The 18,394-nt window shown below is 48.6% G+C and overlaps 1 protein-coding gene across 1 annotated transcript in view; it reads left to right on the forward strand.

Moving 5' to 3' along the window:
- The first annotated feature begins 141 nt into the window (after positions 1 to 141).
- FAM83D (family with sequence similarity 83 member D) overlaps positions 142 to 18,394 on the forward strand; it is a 20,598-nt gene continuing 2,345 nt past the window's right edge. The window contains exons 1-3 of the mRNA XM_046678129.1: positions 142 to 630; positions 13,255 to 13,422; positions 16,798 to 16,922. Coding sequence (XP_046534085.1) covers positions 154 to 630; positions 13,255 to 13,422; positions 16,798 to 16,922 — 770 coding nt within the window. The 5' untranslated portion in view covers positions 142 to 153. The remainder of the gene's footprint in view (positions 631 to 13,254; positions 13,423 to 16,797; positions 16,923 to 18,394) is intronic.

Genomic DNA, 18,394 nt, shown 5'->3' on the forward strand with positions numbered 1-18,394 from the left:
GGGCGGGGCCGTGGCTGCGTGCTCTGCGTCCAGCCTCCGCTGTGGCGGCAGCCAATGGGAGGGCCGGGGCGCGGGCCGGTTAGATTCAAAGGTGCCTATAAAGCGGGCTGCACGCGCGCGCCCGCCCGAGCCTGGTCCAGTCGGAGCGTCGCCATGGCTCTGCGGTCCGACGTCCTGGACGAGCTGCCGGCCGCCTGCTTGTCGCCGTGCGGGCCGCCCAACCTGGCCGAGCTGTACAGCGAGGCGCGGCGCCTGGCGCTCGAGGAGCTGGTGGCGGGCGGCCCCGACGCCTTCTCGGCCTTCCTACGACGCGAGCGCCTGGGCCGCTTCCTGAACCCCGACGAGGTGCGCGCCATCCTGCGCGCGGCCGAGCCGCCCGGCCAGGAGGGCGCGGCGGCGGGGGCGGAGGACTCCTTCGGCTCGTCGCACGACTGCTCGTCGGGCACCTACTTCCCCGAGCAGTCGGACCTGGAGCCGCCGCTGCTGGAGCTGGGCTGGCCCGCCTTCTACCAGGGTGCCTACCGCGGCGCCACGCGCGTCGAGGCGCACTTTCAGCCCCGCGGCGCGGGCGCCGGCGGCCCCTATGGCTGCAAGGACGCGCTGCGCCAGCAGCTCCGCTCCGCGCGAGAGGTGAGCGGCCCGGCCCGATTCCTCGGGTCGCCTCGGCCCCCAGTCGGACAGAATTCTTCAAGAATGGGGAACTGAAGCCTGCCAGGAGCGCGAGCCGGGTGGTCCCTGGGGCCCCGACTCGTCCTGCTCTGCTTGTATTCCCTCGGGTCCCTAATTCCTCTGGCTGCTCCTTGTGTCAGGGGAGATTGGGAGAAGCCTCAGCCCCCAAGGATGCGAATCGTGCCCGCGGTCCATCTCCTAACATTCACATACCTTGGGAGAGGGGAGCAGAAATACTTCCAGTTCCAAATTTCAGTTAAAACCAAACCAGATTGCCAGTTTTTCTGGCCGTGTGCCAACACTAGATCCCACGTTCAGGATATGCATTACCTAGGAAAAAATTCTTGAAAGATTGTCCTCAGATACAACTGTGGGCATTAGGAATCTATTTTTGCTAGGTATCTCCGAGTTTATGTTGTAGAAAGCAAATACATAGAGAGTGGCAAAGTGGGAGCCGTCCGTTTCCCTCCTGCCACAGACCGGAGGAGAAGTTGTTGCTTCTGTGAATGGGTGGGGCAGGGGGTTTGCTTTTCCATAGGCTGGGGGCGGCTCTAGTTGGTAGCAGCTTCCTAAAACGCAGATGCTCCTGCATTAGGTCATCTCTGTATTCACAGTGGGTTTTGATGCAGTTGGCGGCCTCTTAGTGTGACATGGTGTTGGGGTGCAAAGAGAAGTCTTGTCTCCCTGCCAGCCAGGATGGCACTGCAGCTGAGTGCTGGGGACCTGGGGGTCAGGGAAGATAAATGCAGCAGGCAAGGTGGGTGGGGCAGGTAGGGTGGGGCGGCAGACACCTTAGTCCAGAGCTGTGGTCAGCTACCACCTTGCTTGCTGACTGGCACTGCCCAGCTTCCTGGCTGGCTGCCTGTGCCAGGGACATGGCAGGTGAACCCCAGGCCATGGTAAAACTTGGTTGAGGTACGTGAGTGTGGCTGACTGTGGGTTACAGTATCTGTGCATCAAGTCCAGCGTTCCTGATGCTGGTTGTTCTTTGCCTGATGGTGGGATGGCAGTGGGTAGGGGATACAGTGGGCTAGTGCCTTGCCTGTGGGAGTGTAGATGTGGGCTCCAGCTAGGCTGGTATCAGCCCTCCAGTGCTTTGGGTGTGCCCAGGGTCCTTTTGATGCAGCAGACACTTGTGGGTTCAGTGAGGAGATTACAAAAATAGAAAAAGGCACAATTGTGGGGTAGGTGTGCATTCCCAAAACTCACCTCCAGGAGAACTTGGGCACTTGGAACTTGAGAAAAGTAGTGAAAGGGGCTCCATGAAAGAGAGGGAGGGATTGCCCTGTCCTCTTGCTCAGCTCCAGTTCTTACTGGTAGTGAAGGGGCACTGGAGCTAAGGCCAGAGGGAAAACTATCCGTAAACTCGTGCTGGCCTTAGAACGGGCTCCACGCTGGCGCTCAGACTTCCTTTGCCCTGTGGGCATTTGGTAATACTGATTCCTGGGTGGAACCTCCTGCCCTCTTCTGTGTCCTAGCCCGGTTACACACTCGTACCTTCAAGATTCTGTATTTGGAACCTGGGTGATTTTAACTGAGAAAAGAGGCACGTTACCTTTAAATCTGATGAGGATTTTCAGCATCTCTGCCATATGCCAAATCGTGTGCTTATTCAGTGTCTACTGTGTATCAAGACTCTGTGCTGGGGGCTGGGGCCACAGGTGAAGGGCATGATTCTTACCTGCGCTTCAGAGTTGACAGGCTGCCAGTGGGAAGTGGTGAGGAGGTTGCTACAGGCAGTGGGGAGAGGCTGAAGAAAGAAAACCTCAGGAGTGATGGTGACCTGAGAGTTGAGTCCAGGAGGATGGGATGGGTGGGCCTTGCCGGGGCAGAGGACAGGGACCTGCCCAGAAGTGTGAAAGGACCTGGCATGTTTGGAGGCAGCCAAGTTCCTCACAGCTGGAGCAGAGCGTGTGTAAGGGTTAGTGGTAGGAGAGGAGGCTGAAGGGGGAGACTGGGGCCAGACCGTCGAAGGCTTTGCACACAACTTGAAGGAGCAGTGGGGAGTCATTGAAGGTTTAGAGGGAGGAGAGGAACACGATCAGATTGGTGTTCCTGAGCAGTAATTCTGGTGGGAGCATGAAGGAGGATGGGTTAGAGAGGGGTGAAACTGATGTCTGGGATGGTTGTAGGGAGGAGGCCACGGGGATCCACGTCCGAGAAGAGGGTGTGTGCTAAGGCAGTGCCGAGGGGTTGGGCAGGGTAAAGGTTTTGGGTAGAATTGACAGGCCTTGGTCACTAGATGGCCTGGAAGGGTAGTGGGAGGGGAGGGGAGGAGGAGAATAGGCAAGGCCAAGGAGGAGAAGGTATAGGAAGAGCTGAGGAGGATTGGGATATTTTAGTTTGGGTGGGCAGCAGTGCTACCCAATTCGAATACAGGAGGGAGAATAGGGTGAGGGTAGGGGTGGGGAGATGAGTTGAATTTGAGACGGGCTAAACTTGAGGTCTCAGAGACCAGCTCTTTTATTTAAAAAAACAAAAACCATAGTAATGCTTTCTCTGCCAGGCACCGTTCCAGGTCATCTCGAGGCAGGTGCAGTTGTTATCTCTATTTTGGAGGTGATGGAACTGAGGCATAGAGAAGGAATGATGGAGCCAGGACTCAAAGTGAGGCACAGCATCTCTTAACCACTGCCAGCCACCCCGCTCTGCCTTGTGCCATGTGGAGATAAGGAGCCGTCTCCATCCTCGGGTGGACAGGCTTGTGGAGGAGACAGGTAATAGAGAGCTAATCTGGTGGCTGGTCAAGTGCTGCTGCTCCAGTTAGAGGTGTGTGTTTTGTACACAAGAGTGGCTGCAGCACTCTGGCCACTCCCTTTGAAGTCCAGTACCTGAGACAGGACCGTGACGGTGCAGGTCTCAGGCTGTTTGAGGACAAGATGGGAAGCCCTTCTGCGTCTGCATTCTCATGGCGAAAGCACTTGATGATATGTTTGAGCACTTTCAAGGGGTCCGTTTCTATGCTAAGCGCTTTACCTGGATGATCTCATTTAACCCTCCCAGCCCTAGGTGGGGGCCACAGTTAAGAAGAGACCAGGCACAGAGAGGTTAAGTAACGTGCCCAAGATCACACACTTAATGACTGTTCCACGTGGCCGGCCTGCCATGAAGAGTTGGTACTTTGGTAGTTTCCAGCAGGCTGAAGACTTTTAATGTTTTCTGAAGATTTGGACTTTTTATTCCCACATTACATATCCTATAAATGGGAAAATGACAGTGACAGTACTATATCTACCCTTTGCAGGAAGAAGACTGGAGTGGTTAGGGTACGGGCACAAGAAACCAAGGTCACTGGGTAAATGGTGGTGTCTAATCCTGGCCTTGCAGTCTGAACGGGTGGTTCTGAGATAGGTTTCACCCTCACCTGGGACTCATGCTGCTTCGTTGAGCTGTTAAGCCTTGAAGGGCCCCTTGTAGGGAACAGGTGTTCATTAGATACTGTGGAGACCTACCGTGTGCACCTTTGATTGTTCGGCTATGTGAGTTTTGGGGGAGGGGAGAGGTCCGAAGGAAGGTACTGAAATAGTTTGGATGATTCTGCCTGCCTTTCCCTCAGCAAGTACTTGTCCCAGAGTAGGTGTGACGGGCTGTGACTCTGCCACTGCCTCCCTGGGCTCAGTTTCTGTGCGCCTTTCAAAGTGTGGGCATTCTGCCCCGTTGAGGGAGGTACAGCGTTTAAAAAGCACACGATTCATGTACGGCATGGCTTCTGAATGTATGCTGACTGCTGACCTAGTGCTCGGTTAAGCTTCGTAAAGTGGGAGGAAACACTGCCGCTTTGGACGTTTTGAGAGCTCAGATGTTTGCTTCCGAAGGAATTTTCAGGGTAATTTTAAACCATACAGGATTTTTCCTTTCCACGCCTACTGCAGAATCTATCCATATACTACTGTATTTGTTGATGAATCATTCGGTTCTTTGTCTCGGTTGCCATGTGAATCAGTGTTTGGCTGGGCCGTGGCCCCCACAAGTCAGGTGGGAGTGGAGGCCTTGCCTGGAAGCGCAGCGTGCCTTCATTTGGCAGTGTGCTTCTGCTGTGGCTGTTGGGCTGTTCCTGGTTTCTGAATGGGAGTTCATGGGCAAAGTCATCCTACCAGCAGGTTCCGCACTCCTCAGAGCCCTCGATCTTACCAGCTGCCTGTTTCCTTTGTGCTTTTGTTCTGAAGAGGCACTTTTGCTGTGACCTTATCCTTGGGCATCCATTTGATAACCTGAACGTTAGCAGAAGCGATGACTGCATTGACAAAGAGTCCTGCCAGGGGGAGTAGCCGCTGAGCAATTTGTCAAAGGCCCCTGGTGTGCCTGTGGATGTATCCGAATTAAGGCCCTCCTGATCTTGCTAGACTCTCCTGTGAGTTAGAGTAAAACCTGTGCAGTGGGATCAGTTCCTGTTCTGGATGGATGCCCATATCAACCCAGGGCAGGCTTTCTCAGCCTCGCCACTATTGGCATTCTTTGTCCTGGGGGCTGTCCTGTGCGTTATAGGATGCTGAGTAGTATCCCTCGCCTCCCTCCACTGGATGCCAGAAGCACCTGCCCCCTTGCAAATAGGCATGACATGCAAAAATGTCTCCCGGGGGAATGGGGAGTTATTGCTTAATGGTTACCGAGTTTCTTTTTTTTTTTTTAAAGATTTTATTTTTTTTCCTTTTTCTCCCTAAAGCCCTGGAGTACATAGTTGTGTATTCTTCATTGTGGATCCTTCTAGTTGTGGCATGTGGGATACCGCCTCAGCATGGCTTGATGAGTGGTGCCATGTCCGCGCCCAGGATTCGAACCAACAAAACACTGGGCCACCTGCAGCGGAGCACGTGAACTTAACCACTCGGCCATGGGGCCAGCCCCTGGTTACAGAGTTTCTGTTTGTGGTGATGAAAAAGTTGTGGAAACGGGGTGATGGTCGCACACATTGTAAATGTAATTAATGCGGCTGAATTGTACACTTTAAAATGATTAAGATGGCAAATTTATGTTATGTATTTTATATTTTGCCACAATTAAAACAGAAGTCTCCAGACATTACCAAATGTCCCTCTGGGAGGCAAAATTGCCCCTGTTTGAGAACCACAGGCCTAGAAAAGTCTAACTGATGTATCATTTTAGGATGTTTCATACCAGACTAAATGTGGCTGCTTTTTATCCCTTCCTTTTGATTTTATGTGTCAGGTTAAGGATTTTAGAGTCATTAGCCATTTCATTTCCTTTTTTAAAAAAATTATGGTAAAATATACACAACAAAATTTACCACTGTAACTGTTTTTAAGTGTGCATTCAGAGGCATTAAGTACATTGACATTCTGCAACCATCACCACCATCCATCTCCAGAATATTTCCTTCTTCCCAATCTGAAACTCTGTACCCCTTAAACTCTAACTCTCCATTCTCTTTTCCTCCCCACCCCGGCACCCACCATTCCATTTTCTGTCTACCATTTCATTTCTTTATTCTTTTCACCTAGCATCCATCAGACAGTAGAGAAACTGCAGGATTGTTCTCTGGTTCATTTACGGATATAGGATAAATTCTCTCAGGAAAAAGTAGTGGCTTTTAAAAAATCCTGATGGAATTGATAGGTGATAGAACCTATGGATAGGAATTTGGCAACATTCAGCAAAATTTCGGTTGTATTTACTCATTGACCTAGCAATTCCATGTCTGTGTATCTCCTCCAAAGATGCACTGGTGAAAATATGAATGGGCATTGCACTGGGCTGTTTGCTGTGGCACTAATTATAATAGCGGAAGACTGGAGGGAGCTCAGCCAGCCTTCAGTCGAGGATTGGTGAGTAAACTGACCTGCCACACAGTGGAGCATCCTGCAGCTCTGAGAGGGGTGAGGACTAGCTCTGCCTTCTGTTACGAAGTGTCTAGACCTGCATTGACCAGTGTGGTAGCCATCACCACATGTGGCCATTCAAATTCATGTGACTTAAAATGGAATACGGTGAAAAATTCAGTTCCTCTGTCACACTAGTCATGTTTCAAGTATTCGCTCGCTGCTTGTGGAGAGTGTCTCCCACGTAGGACAGCACAGATAGACAACATCTCCATCATCTCAGAAGGTTCTGTTGGACAGTACTTGTCTAGAGTGGTGTGTGTCATATGCTGCCTTTCATCTACGGGGGGCTGCAAATGTATATACACAGACACATACCTATATACATAGTACACATACTTGTTTGTATTGAACAAGTATGTTTATATGTACTTATTTATATTTAAAAAAATGGAAGAATAAACCAGAAACTAACTGAAATTATTATCTTAATGGGCAGGGAGGAAGGGAAAGAAGAAAAAAGGAGGGAAGGGACAAGGATGGAAGCTAGGTGTCTCTGAATGTACCTTGCTTTGTAGATTGGATTTTGGAGCCAGGCAAATGTTTTACATAATTATAAAATAAAAATAACTCAGAATGATAACCCCTAGCCCCCACAAAAACCTCTTGATGCTTTTCCCTCCCTTTCTAAAAGCCCAGCCCGCCCATGTACTTCATGCTGGAACAGTGCAGAGGAAATGCAGCTGTGTGTGGTCAGTCCCTGTACCGCTGTGGCTCCCTGACCCCTGCCTTCCTCAGACAGGCATCGTGCCACTGTCTGCAGACTGCGGCTCCACCAGCACTTTAGTCTGATACTTAAATTGTTAATTTTATAACAGCCTGTGAAACTTGGAGAATACAACATGCACAAATAAATTTAGGTTTTGCTGTGGAAATTTACACTTTTTGTTTTTAAACCCTGAAGATGATATCAAGATAGTTATTTAAAGACTTTTAAAGAAATTCCAAGGAGATAATATCTGTTCTGTTAAAACATGTAATAACTGGGGAGGAAATATATCTTTTGCTTTTTTTAGCAAGAGGATCTCCAGAAGAAGTGGCAAGAGCCCAGAAGAACTGAAGGGAGTCGAGTGTGGGTGTTGTGTGGTCAGCAGGAGGAATTCAGCAAACAGCCCGTTGTTGGCCGCTGGACAGGTTGACGCATCTTTGAATGTGTGCACACCTTTGGTAGAATTGCAAGCGTGTTGCACACATGTCCTTGCTTTATGACTGGGTGGGAAGGGAGAGAAACAGGTGCAGTGGGAAGGGGTGGTTGACATGAGCTTCCTGCTTCAAGCAGAGGAAAAGCAGGAATGAGAACTGGAATGACTGGCCCTGAGTGGCCCCTTGAGGCTGTTCATGTGCCTGCTGAGGACCCAGAGCAGCCCACTGAGGGTGCATGAATCAGATTTCAGAGCTAGAAGGAGCCTTGTTTGAGGACACTGGGCTCAGGTAGAATGACTTGCCCAGAGATAGTGGCAGAACTGGGACTAAGAAGATGACTAGCTGCCATATGAGGGCTTTCTAGAGCTGTCTAGGGCTTTCCAGAAACTGTCAAGTGTTTACATGGATTCTCTCTTGACTGGACCCCCAAGCAAGATGGGTATACAAGATGGGTAGTATTTGTAAATTACAGAAGCCAACAGAACTTAAGTATCTTGCTTGAGGGTCTGGTGCTTGAAAGTGGAGGAGCCAGGTCCAAGTCCAGGTCTAATGTTACATCCTGTTAGAGTGGAATACAGTGAAAAATTCAGTTCCTCTATCACACCAGCCGTATTTCAAGTATTCGCTGCCACTTGTGGCTCGTGGCTGCCATGTTGGACAGATGTAACATCTGTGCTTCCCAAGGTTTCCTGATTCTGTCCATTCTGGATTAGTCAGCAATACCTGCAGAGAGAAGGTGCCTGGTGTCCCAGGGCATTCCAGGTTTCCTTAATGTTTGTTCTGTGAATTGCTTTGTGTTACTAGGAATCATCCTCTGAGGTGGGTTTGGTCCCATGTACTTTGTGGAATACTCTACTGATCCTTTCAGGATTTACTCCAAGCTCTCAGTCATTTGAAGACTGAACGTTAGGCTTGTTTGGAATAACATTTAGTCTAACGCTTTTAAAATAGGTAGCCCTGGGTTCGCCCAGACCTGGGTTGAAATTCCAGCCCTTGCATTTGCTTAAGTCTGTCACTTTGAACAAGTTACCTAACTTCTCCAAAGAAGCTTTAGTTTTCTTATTTGTAAATTGGGGGTAAGAATTAATGGGGTTTTGAAATCTCTAGCTATCCCTTTAGAACTTTTGTGCAAGAAGGCAAGTGGAGATTCCAGTTCTATGTGAAAAGTAATGAAAACAGGGTCTGTGCCTTTCCCCAAAGACTGAGGATGCCCGCAGTGTGATCACTACTCTGTTCCTCTGTGGATCACTGAGTCCCTTAGTATAAATCAGCAAGGGACAGTTGGAGTGACTGAGGGGGTAAGGCTTGGGGTTTTGTCACCTGCAGTGGTGACAGACATGGCCCTGACACAGGTGTGGCTGCTCCGGATGTGGCTGGAGAAGCACAGGAACAGTGTGGGGCACCTGGCAGCAGATCAGCCATCCAGGCTTCTGACAGATGGATGTTTCCTCCTTAGGTATCATGTTGTGACCGATTTTCACTGAGTTGCAGATGGGCACTGACCCTAGACTAGACTCTCAGGAGCCACCACTTGCAGAGCTCTCTTGCCCTAAGAGAGTGGGCAGGCTCTATGCAGAATGGGCCGGGAGAAGGCAGTGTCCACAGTAAGCACATGGGCACTTGATGGGCATGGGATGCCTGCCTTCTGATGTGTTTCTCCTTTGTCCGCCCAACATTGTGCCTCAGGGAGTGGGAGCAATGACCAGTTTCTGCACCATCTTTCAAGTCCAGGTGTACTTGTAGGGCCCAGCAGCCTGCAGCGTGAACACCAGCATCTAGGAGATGTGTCTGGCCTTGGCAGGCAGACACTTGGCTGGCTAGTGAATGAGTCCAGGCCATTGCTCAGCTCAGTGAAGAGACTGTCCCTTCAGAGATTGAAAAACCCCTGGCTCAGTCCAACTCTGCAGGGCTTGGTTGCATGGGGGAGAAGGGGGCTGAGGAGGGAGAGTTTAGGGGAGTGGGGCTGGGGTCTTGAAGGAAGGCAGGCCTTTCTGCTGATTGCTTCCATGCATAGGGCTGTTCCTCCTGCAGAAGTCTTTCATGAGTCCTGCTCTAGGAAGAGAGGAGGGGCTGTGGGTACAGGGGAGTCAGGAACAAAACTCCTCCATTGACCCTGTAAACACCCCGTGGCTGCTAGGGACCAGGGATCAAATCCAGATTATTTCAACGCACACATGACAGGTTAAGTCTTTAAAACTAAACAATGAAACCAATAGCAAATTCAGTGCTTACTCACTACCTAAGAAGGATGTTGTTTGTACAGTTGTTTTGTTAAGCGCTGCATCAAAATTCAGTTTGGCGGGCGCCTTATGCTGTGGGCCCTGCTCCTGGGTCCCCACCCCAGCAACCCTCCAGCCCTCTCTAACCCGGCCAGCTGGTGGTTCTCTGGTCTCTGTCCCAGTGCACATCCATGGGCCTCATACACAGTGTTACCCCTGCTGTCTCCTCTCTCTCTCTTTGGACTGGGTTTCTTGAGGACAGAGGTCGACCCTAGATTTCTCTTCCTCTGGCTTCTCCTGTGCACGCTACTCGCATTCTTACACCTGTGTGTGCAGAACCCCTTTGTGAAGGTTTCACTGCCGCTTCACAGTCAGTTTCGAGGTCTCTCTCTCAAGCTTGTTTCTTTTCCTGTTTGTGTGGACCTGAACCTGCCTCTACCTCTTCCCACCCCCCTTTCTTTCCTCCCCCAGCCTCTTGCTTGCAGTGGTAGCATTACTTGGCAGTCCATTACTTGGCTCTCCCACAGGCCCCCTTCCCTTCTCTGCAACCCTTGTTGCTTCCCGCTTGGCCTGTTGTTAAAACCTCTCTCACTGATTTTTCTTCCTTTGGTCTTTAGTCCTTCTAAATGTTTGCTGAACCTAAAAAGTGTCTAAGTGCTGCTGTGTCGCAGGCACTTGGGTGTGTGGGCTTGTGGAGGAGGTGGGGCCGCATCAGCATCTGCCCTGCTGGGTTCAACACTTTGAACTCATTGCTCTCCTTAAACCTCCTCCCCCGTTGCCTGTATGACACTGCTTCCTTGGTTGGCATTCCAGGCCTCCTATTGTCTTGCTCCTTCACCCGTCTCCCAGTCAGGTCCTGTTGTTTGCTTTCATGCGTGTTCCATGTTTCAGCCAAACTGGTGCATACCCCATCATTTCCTACCTCTTCCTCTGTCATCAGGTGGCTTCCTGCCTGAATGCCCTCCCCGTCTCTCCTCCCCTGTCCAGATCTTGTCCTTACTTGTGATTCAGCTCAAATGCTGTCACCTCTGGCAATCCTCTGCTCTTCTTTGGTAAACATTTAAGTACCTGTGGTGTGTCTACCACTGCAAGGGAGGAGCTTTACCGTCTTCCTCACTCCTCCCCTCCGTGTTCCCCTGATTTAATTGTCTCTTACATATCTATTGCTTCCCTGCATCCCATGTCCTTTCTCTGTGGATAAGTCAGGTTTACGTAAATTCTTTATAGCCATCTTTCTGCCTTGTTCAGGATTCGGTACACAGTGGACTGAAGAAGTGCTGGCTGTATAACTGAACCCCTTTTTCATACCTGAGCTAAACCCTTTCCACATTCTGTCTCATTTAATGCTTGAAACAGCCCTTTGATGTAGATCCATGTCTTCCAGAGGGGCAAACTGAGGCTCAGAGAGATTAAGCAACTTGCCAAGGGTCACACAGCTAGTAAGCCATAGCTGGGGTCTGTGCTCAGGCCTGTCTGCCTTTTAACCACTATGTTACATGACCTGAATGAATGGGATAGATACAATTCAAAGTAGGACGTGTAAAAACGCATTGGAGGATATAAACTTCTGAAGATTCCACTAATTCAGAGTACTTTTGTTGTTCTTTAAATCACTATGTCTGGTGGATTTAGTCATACCCTTTACCAAGAATAGCTCACAGCTGGGGCTTCGTCAACATTGGGGAGGGGAGGGGGAAGGCAGCCAGAGAGAGAAATTGGTCTTTCCAGACTCGCTCACCGCAATGACTTCCCAGGAGCTGGTGTTTCAAGGTCCCTCATCCTGGGAGGTGGGACTCGGGGTGTTGGAGAAAGACAGCAAAATCGCCTCCTAGTCTCTGCATTTCTTCTTCAACCCCCACATGCTTAAGGGGTGGTGACTGTCAGGTATGGTCCTGAGTCCTCTGGGGCCACAGCGATGAATCGTTCCCGTTCAAGGCCCCATGTTCCCGAAGAAGAGGTGAGACCTATAAGTAAATTACCTGAACATTCAGAAGAAGTTACTGTGACTGTAAGAGACGCGTGTTTCTGCTGAGGTCGGGGGAGCTCCAGACTGCAGGAGGGCTCCCACCTTGGCTGCAGCAGCACTTCCCTTAGCGCACACCCCTGGCCCTCACTCGGTTTGCAGCAACTGGCTTCTAAGCCTAGATGCTTTGACACCCCCACAGCCCTGCCAGGAGTTGGCTGAGGACCACGATTTTAAATCCGCCGAGGAGTGAGGAGAGGCTTTGCAGCTAGAGCGGTCTCTCTTCAGCAAGGAAAGCTGGGAGCAGGCAGGTGTCTCCCTGTGTTGAACTGTCTGGATGGCTCAGAGTCTGGGCTGGAAAAGTGAATCAGTGAACAGATACTTAAGGGGTCTTTTGTAACAGTCCTTTAGTTCTCATTGCAAACCTATTTTGCAGCTAAGGAAACAGATTCGAAACCACTGTAATTTGCCCAAGGCCACATGGCTGAGGCAGCTGTTAACGTAGTCTAATGCCGTGTAGAGAATGGATCAGGAGGTGCGATGGAGCCACGTGGGTGGGGAGAAGGAAGGACAGGTCCAAGCATCAGGGCAGAATCCTTAGGACATATTTCCATGTTCTTACAAGGCCCTGCACTGTGGACAAATACCAAAGGGTTACTGAGACCACCTTTTATAGAGGGGAGGCTGGTGCTGAGGAAGCCGATTGGTTAGACCCTCACTAGCAGAGAGAGTAGAACGTGGAAATGTGGTTTGCAGCGTTAGAGGCAGAAGACGGGGAATCTGCTGGCCTGGGCTGATCAGTTTCAAGTCATGAGTTGATGGTGGATGGGGTGGGCCTTTCTAGATTGTAATAAAAATATCAGAGATTATGATCCAAAATCAGGCAATAATCAATATCACAGACTTGGAAAATGTTACACCTAGAAGGGGCCTCAGAGAGAAGCTAAGGTTTTATTGTTTCACAGACATAGAAAACTGAAGCTGATGGGGAAGCAACGTGCTGACATGACAGTGTGTTAGGCATAGAACCTAGACAGCTTGCTGGTCTGAGCTGAGCCTGTAAGACGGGAGTTTTGGTAAAGGAAGAGAAGTTGAGTGGGACAGGTTCATAGGACTGCAGGGCAGTGGGTTAATCTGTATTTATGAGAAATATGTCAGCGTGGAGGTGAGTGGCTGAGAGGCGGTTGGAGGGTTAGTCGGGCCAAGTCAAGATGTATACGATTCAGTGGCCTGAGCGTCTTTGGAGACAGAGAGGAGTCTGTGTGTGCCGGGGGGGAAACTGATCCTGCAGAAGGAGAAGGAAGGATATCGTAGGCTGGGATCCTATCCCAGCTCTGAGATGGGGTCCAGAGTCGGATGGTGAGCTGTAAGGTGGGGTTCTTGTGAGCTGACAGCTTGCGCTTCCCTCTGCCTCACCCTGCAGGTGATTGCTGTGGTGATGGATGTTTTCACCGACATCGACATCTTCAGAGACCTGCAGGAAATATGTCGGAAACAAGGAGTGGCTGTATACATCCTTCTGGACCAGGCCCTGCTCTCTCAGTTTTTGGATATGTGCATGGATCTGAAAGTTCATCCTGAACAGGAAAAGGTTTGTGTTACATTATTTCTGGTTTCAGGACAGTCAACACACGTGACAAGTCTGCATGGCGGTAGATGGTGGTATCTGCACTTACAAGAGAGGGGACTGAGGCCCTGAGCAAAGTAATTTGCCTGAAGTCTCACAGGAAAGAAACGACAGAAATCAGGATTCAAACCTCTGCCTCTCCCCCACGTCGTGCTGCCTCCTGAAAAGGAGCTCGACTGGTGACGGCAGAGGCTGCCTTGGAAGCCACGGCTCTCACAGTGGCTCTGTTAGGCTCCAGTTCTAATCGTAATGACCCCAAGTTATGGACTCCTGCTCTGTCCTTGGTAGCATCCTAGGCTCTCGACAAATGTTAAACAAGTTAATCCTCACAGCAGCCCTAGCAGGTCAGAGGAAACATTATACCCATGTTTTACTTAGATGGGGCAGTGGTGACACAGAGCCCAGTGTCTCCAACTAGAAGTAGTGGGGCTGGGGTTTGACTCCCATCCGTGGGCTCCCTCTAGCCCCAGTGTTCTTATCACTGTCACAGGCTGCTTCTCATTTCTCATTATTATAAAAGTAGACTTTTTAATATGCTTTGCTTTGCGCATGAAAGTAATTTGAACTTAAGTATTTTTTTAAACACTTTTTTTTTTTTTTAAAGATTAGTGCCTGAGCTAACATCTATTGCCAATGTTTTTTTTTTTCTTCTTCTTCTCCCCAAAGCCCCCTGGTATATAGTTATATATTCTAGTTGTAAGTGCCTCTGGTTGTGAGAACTTAAGTATTTAAATGTAAGGTTACACAGCTTAGTTAGCTTGTTTTCTTTAGTGGAAAGAGGCAAGAAAAATGGTCATGTTTATTAACACTGTTCTTTTTTTAAAAATTAAGCAAATTCATCAACTTAGTTCATCACCTATGTGAGCCACACACTGTTCTAGGTATTGGAAATAAAGCAGTAAGCCAACTGAACAAAGACTTTGGGCTCTGGTGATATCGGGTACTGCATCGGGGACATTAACTTACTCCTGGTTATTATCAAGCAATTTGGTTTGCAAAATTTTGGCTATTTAACTTCTCTCGCAGAGTTCTTGTTAATTCTTTTCCCTAAAGAGGAAGTGAAAGATGGGGTTTAATTAGGTGGTTACTAATTTGTCACTAGTGCTACAAAGCAAATTCATCATGGAGGTAGGATTGGAGCCTGGAGACCAAGTGAAACGAGCCAGCCACGTGGCCCAGCAGTCAAAGGATGAGATCAGGTGGACGCGAGGAGAGCAAGAGTCAGGCATGGAAAAGCACATTATCATCTAGCCAAATATTCAGTCTGTGACTGCCCGTATAGAGCCAGGTGAAGAAATTGAAGGTGTCAGTGTTTAATTTCAAGGTGCTCTTTCTGTAATGAGGCCTGTCAGCAGCAGGAAAATCACAGAGTAGTTTTGCCTACAACTTTAATCAAGTCATTGGCTCTGATTCATGTACTCAGCAGAAATCCAGGAGTATTCACCGACTCAGTTGCCACTGTTGGTTGCTGCCTTCATGGGTGTCCAAATCCTCGAGGAGGGGTTGAAGGGTCTGTCCCTCTGGCCTCACCGGTTTCCTCAGCGTCTTAACTTCTCCCTGGGCAAGCACCATCTTCTCTCACCAGGACGTGTCTGTGCTGGTGAATCTGTACCCTCCCGAGGGGGGCCAACTTCCTCCCCCATGCCCTGGCCCTGCAGCTTGTTCAGAACGTTGGGTGTCCTGTCTGCAGGAACTTGCTCACACGTTTGTGCGCACATGCTGAAAAGTGCTTTGGCCACGATCCCAGAGGCCCACACAACGTTCAGATAAGTGCCAAAGGGAAAGACGCACAACACCACGCCTGAGTCTGCCCATGGTGATGTTTTTTTTTTTTAAAGATTTTTTTTTTATTATTTTTTCCTTTTTCTCCCCAAAGCCCCCCGGTACATAGTTGTATATTCTTCATTGTGGGTCCTTCTAGTTGTGGCATGTGGGACGCTGCCTCAGCATGGCTTGATGAGCAGTGCCATGTCCGTGCCCAGGATTCGAACCAATGAAACACTGGGCCGCCTGCAGCGGAGCGCGCGAACTTAACCACTCGGCCACGGGCCCAGCCCCCATGGTGGTGTTTTTATGCTTGTTATGTGTTGATCCTTTGAAGCTCAGGAATCATTCCCTCCTCCAGGAAGCCCTCCCCCTCCCATATGTATGTACCTTTATGGAAGTTCCTAGTTTGTTTTTGATTTTCAATTTTCATGTTGAATAATTTAAGATTTACAAAGGAGTTAAAAAATAGTGTCAGAAATTTCTGAATACTCTTTGCCCAAATTCTCCAAATTTAACATCTTACAAACCTCAGTACAAATTTCAAAATCAGGAAATAAACTTGATATAATACTATTATGTATTCAACAGACCTTATAAACTTTGCTAATCATTCCACAAATGCCCTTTTTCTTGTCCAGGACCCAATGCAGGACCACACCCTCTAGTTGTCATGTCTCCTTAGCTTCCTCTCATCAGGACCTGTGCCTCTATCTTTCTCTGTCTTTTAGAGTCTTGATGCTGTTGAAGACTGTTACCCAGTTTTCTGTAGAATTGGGATTTGATGTTTCCTCACAGTTAAATTCAGTTTATGCATTTTGGTAAGAATACCACAGAAGTGATATTATGTCTTGCCATGTTTTTATTTTGAAATAATGATAGGGCTGGCCCTATTAAACAAAAGAGAAGGAGACATATTAACCGCTTCTTTAAGCCTTTGTAAAAATGTCATTACTAGTGTTTCCTTTGATGATTTCATTGCCACATTTTGTTTCAAAATCATTTCTTAGATTTTGTTGTTTAGTATCCCCCCAAAAAGTCAGTCTTAGAGCATGGGCGCACATGAACCAAGGGTCTCAAAAATAAATGTAAGAGGAGCTGGCCCGGTGGTGCAGCGGTTAAGTGGGCACCTTATGCTTTGGAGGCCTGGGGTTTGTTGGTTCAGATCCCGGGTGCAGACAGGGCACCGCTTGGCAAGCCATGCTGTGGTAGGTGTCCCACATATAAAGTAGAGGAAGATGCGCATGGTTGTTAGCTCAGGGCCAGTCTTCCTCAGCAAAAAGAGGAGGATTGGCAGCAGATGTTAGCTCAGGGTTAATCTTCCTCAAAAAAGAAAAAAAGTAGGAAAAGGGCATGTGAGAAGATGGAGAAAATGTTGAAGCAGCATTCTTTGAGTCCCGAGAATCATCTGTACCAGGTGCATTGTTACACGGAATGGTGACCATGAGCCACTCATCTGCCGATAAGTTTGTCTGTTTGGTAAACTAAGAGGGCTTGTAAACTAAGCCCTCTTATCTGAATCATTTGCTCACTGGATCATTCATTTCTTTTTCTCCCACTCCGGCCCTCCAACAGCTGATGACAGTCCGGACTATTACAGGAAATATCTACTATGCGAGGTCAGGAACTAAAATTGTTGGGAAGGTTCATGAAAAGTTCACATTGATTGATGGCATTCGAGTGGCTACAGGCTCCTACAGGTAAGATTCTAACCTGTCCATGCTTATTAATCTAAACTTTTTAGAGGAACCATGCTATAAAGGTAAAAGCTTTTTTTCCCTCTCAATGCAAGCCTTTATGGCCAAGCATTCCAGTGAATGAATAGCTTATGAGTAAGTGAGTAGCTTACTCAGACCCTCTTCCTACAGGAGGTAGTCAGGTGAGCGCCCTCCTCTGCCCTGCGGTCCACACAGCTGAAGTGTGAGGTTGAAACTTGCCTGGAGACCCCAGCGTCCTAGATTCAAGACGAAAAACTAGTGATAGAGGTTTTGAAGATGGGCCAGGCCTACAGTGGACGAATTGGGGTTAACAGTGACAGGAGCAGTCTCGAGTCTTGTTCCTTGGGGACTTTGACCCCCCTGGTCCCTCCTCACTTGAAGGTAAGGGCATTTGCAGGCATTGGCATCAGTGTGGAGGGCAGAGCCGAAGCTGTCACCTGATACTGAAATCCTTCACCTTGCTTCAAGCCTTGTAATTTAGTGCCTTAGTCTAGAAAGTACTGATCCATGGATCTGACCCCACCTTTGAAGCCTGACTTTGGCAAAGGCGACTTAGGTAGAGAGCAGGGAAGTTGAATAGAGGGTGGAGATAATGAGTGGTTAACCCTCATCTCGGAGGTTAGGATAGGCCATTTGTACTTCTGTGGCTCCAATGGTAGTGTGTTTTGCCACCCCTGCCCTAGATTGTCTGTTGTTATGCATGGGGTGTGTCTCTAGAGTTTAAAAAAGAAAAACTCATTTTTGAAGAAATGCACATTGCTGAGTGATAATTGTATGTCAGCTGTGAGTAAAAGTGGACATGCAAAGATTTGTGGAGAATGAGGCGCTAAGATCAGGAAACTCCTGATGCCTTTCTTTTCAAACAGTACTCTCCCAGCTCAGAACACAGTGTGAACTCTTTCATAAGGAGTTTACAAATGACGGGAGGAAACCAGATTTTCACCCAAAGTAGGATTTATCTATATTAACCAAACGTAGCTCCAAATGGTTTTTGGTTATTCTAAAATATAAAAACTCCCCTCTACAAATGAAATAGGCTACCACTGGGGAGGAGGAGGGAGATGACAGCTTCCGTTTGTTGAGGATATTTTATAATCCTGGTGTTGGATAGGTGTCTTGTTGGCATTATCTCATTGAGGGTTTTCAAAGGAATTTTCCTTCTCAGGCTTTGAAGGCAGTTCTCAAGGCAGAATTTGCATTCGCCAGGATTCTTGGTTGCAAGAGACAGTTGATACCGTGTTTTATGATCTCTCATTTAAAACATCCTACTCTTAATATACATTTCTATATCAATGGGGTGATTGCAAGTGCAGAAAGCTAACTTAAACTACTTTCTGCAGAATGGAATTCCTTGACTCATAACTTGGAAGTGTAGAAGGTCCAGTTGGTTTTCAGTCCATCTTGACCTAGAGGCCATACACATATCAGAACACCGTCTCCCAGTTCTGCTTTTC

This window comes from Equus quagga, chromosome 12 (assembly GCF_021613505.1).
Source record: "Equus quagga isolate Etosha38 chromosome 12, UCLA_HA_Equagga_1.0, whole genome shotgun sequence".
In the NCBI taxonomy this organism is placed as follows: Eukaryota; Metazoa; Chordata; class Mammalia; order Perissodactyla; family Equidae; genus Equus; species Equus quagga.